This window comes from Setaria italica, chromosome VI (assembly GCF_000263155.2).
Source record: "Setaria italica strain Yugu1 chromosome VI, Setaria_italica_v2.0, whole genome shotgun sequence".
In the NCBI taxonomy this organism is placed as follows: Eukaryota; Viridiplantae; Streptophyta; class Magnoliopsida; order Poales; family Poaceae; genus Setaria; species Setaria italica.
In genome coordinates, this window is record NC_028455.1 from 32661751 (window position 1) to 32663908 (window position 2158).

At 53.8% G+C, this 2158-nt stretch overlaps 1 protein-coding gene across 1 annotated transcript; it reads left to right on the top strand.

Annotated features, from left to right (window-relative positions):
* The first annotated feature begins 438 nt into the window (after nt 1-438).
* On the top strand, nt 439-1458 carry LOC101753719. The gene is made up of 2 exons (XM_004973835.3): nt 439-678; nt 779-1458. Exons 1-2 carry the CDS (start codon nt 447-449, stop codon nt 1297-1299), a joined length of 753 nt encoding a protein of 250 aa, XP_004973892.1. The 5' UTR covers nt 439-446; the 3' UTR covers nt 1300-1458.
* The last annotated feature ends 700 nt before the right edge of the window (nt 1459-2158 follow it).

A 2158-nucleotide genomic window follows, 5' to 3' on the forward strand; every position in this document is an offset into this window, starting at 1 on the left:
TTTTTTTCGCGTCTCCAAATTTTCGTCTCTGATGTAAAGTCATACAAGATGCGAAAAATCCGCGTCTCCGATGTAGAGGGTCATTGGGGATGCGTTTTGACGGGACAAACATATTGTAGATGCGTTTAGTTTATCCGCGTCTCCGATTCAACATTGGAGACGTGTTTTAATTCCACGTCTCTAATAAGGATGTCTTCTTTGTGATATTGTTACATAGTGGGCATTGGGGGTATCAAGAAGTCAAAACTAGACCATGTGTATTGATAGTTGTGATCGATTCTGGCTGACTTTTGAAATCCTAGCCTACCAAACTTTGCTAATCATGCTTAAATGGTTGCTTGTTTGTCAACTTGGTTGCCCATGTGAATGGGTAACGAAAAGGGAGTGCTATGAGTTTTGCACCTGCTTACCTTTAATTGGTCTATAAATTGTCACCGAGAGAGACCATGCATGGGTGCACCAGACCACTAGGCACTGGCACTCACATACATTCTCCAGCTGCATACTTCACACTGTACTCAGCGCGTGCCATGGCAACCTGCAGGAGCCTTCTCATGGTCCCGGTCACTCTCTGCTTCTTCCTCCTCGTGCTCCCAGCGCAGAGCAAGGAGAACCTTGCCGTCGTCATCTTCTACGGCACAGCCCGATGCAAGAGCAACCCCTCCAAGATCATCAGCAGTAAGCGATCTTATATTAACTGATATACTCGATCATGGACCCAAACTTCAGCTATCATACGCTATAGTATATCATATGTATAATCCACTCCTGCATGCAGATGCAACCCTGCATGTGACCATCAATGGCACCACCCTCGCCACCGGCAAAACGACGAGCATGGGCCGGTTCTTGATGGCGGCGAGGGTGACCTCAAAAGATCAGCTCAGCTCCCTGGTGAGCAAAAAGGCGGTCATCACCGCTCCTCGACAGGCGTGCGGCATGCCTGCAGCGTCCGTCGCTGCGAGGAAGCTGGCTGCACAGGCGGACCTGAATGGCCACAGGATTCTCGCCGACAATTCTGGCGACTTGGTTGATGATGATGATATCCGGGAGATAATTGATCTGCTCGGTGACCCTACAGTCCCCGATCCTATACAAAGACTCATTGATGATATCTTGAGTTCGGGTGAGACTAGTGCAGGCTATATGGACAATATCACCGTCTTCACTGATCAGGTGCCAGTGCCGGAGGTTGCTGCCTTCTGGAATTTCATTGAGAACAGTGGATTGGACGCCTCTGTCCTCGTGGACGTCCTCAACAACTTCGTGGGCATACCCAATATTGAGAGGAATATTTAAGGCATTGTTTGGATAAATCAATCTTAATACACATAGATTGAGATGGAGAATAAACACTACCACATAATGAGTTATCCCATATGGCACTATCACCAACGATTTTAGGTAAACCGGCTGTAATATGTATCCGCCGGTTCTAAAATAAATGGGGTTGTGGGATGTTAGAACTGGTAGTGAAGCCATCACCGCCGGTTCCAATCATAAACCGGCGGTGAAACCGCCGGCTCTTAGAAAATTCCGTCGGTGAAACGGTCCGACCGGATCCGAAGTCTTTCTCAAATCTAGCTTGACGTCCGCGCTCTCTCCCTCCCCCTCCGCCACTTCTCCCTTTCTCTCCCCCAATCCCACTTCTCTCCTCCCTCTCTCCTTATCCTGCAAGCCCCCTCACTCCCTCCGCCGCCGACCCCCTCCCTCCCGGTCCACCGGCCCCTTCCCTCCCTCCCTTCCCGGCCTCCCCTCTCCTCCCCCCTCCGCTCACCCCTCACCTCGTGCCTGAGGCGAGGAGCGGCGGCGGGGCGAGGCGCAGTGGCAGCGTCCATCGGGGCACGGAGCGGCAACGGCTAGCGGGCTCAGCGTGACAGGATGTAGCAGTGCGGATGGAGCAACAGCGGTGGGATCCGGTTGCGGCTGCTATGAGATCCGAGGGCGGCGGTGGTGACAAGATCCAGTGCACTTCCCCCTCTCCCTCTCCCTCTCCCTCTCCCCTCCTCTCCCCCCCTGCCGGACCTGCCCCTCTCCCGGCCGCATCCTGCCGGCTGCACCCGGTCGCCCCTCTCCCGCGACCCACTGGCCACCCGTTCTTCAGCGGTCCGGTGAAGAGGAGCGGTGGCCGGCTGGGAAGAACGGGTGGCCGACGGGT

Excerpts from the sequence above, each read along its gene's own strand:
- LOC101753719 (XM_004973835.3), top strand. The coding sequence starts at position 447 with ATGCATGGGTGCACCAGACCACTAGGCACTGGCACTCACATACATTCT. Across the intron at positions 679-778 it reads CCCCTCCAAGATCATCAGCA|ATGCAACCCTGCATGTGACC; the intron begins GTAAGCGATCTT and ends TCCTGCATGCAG.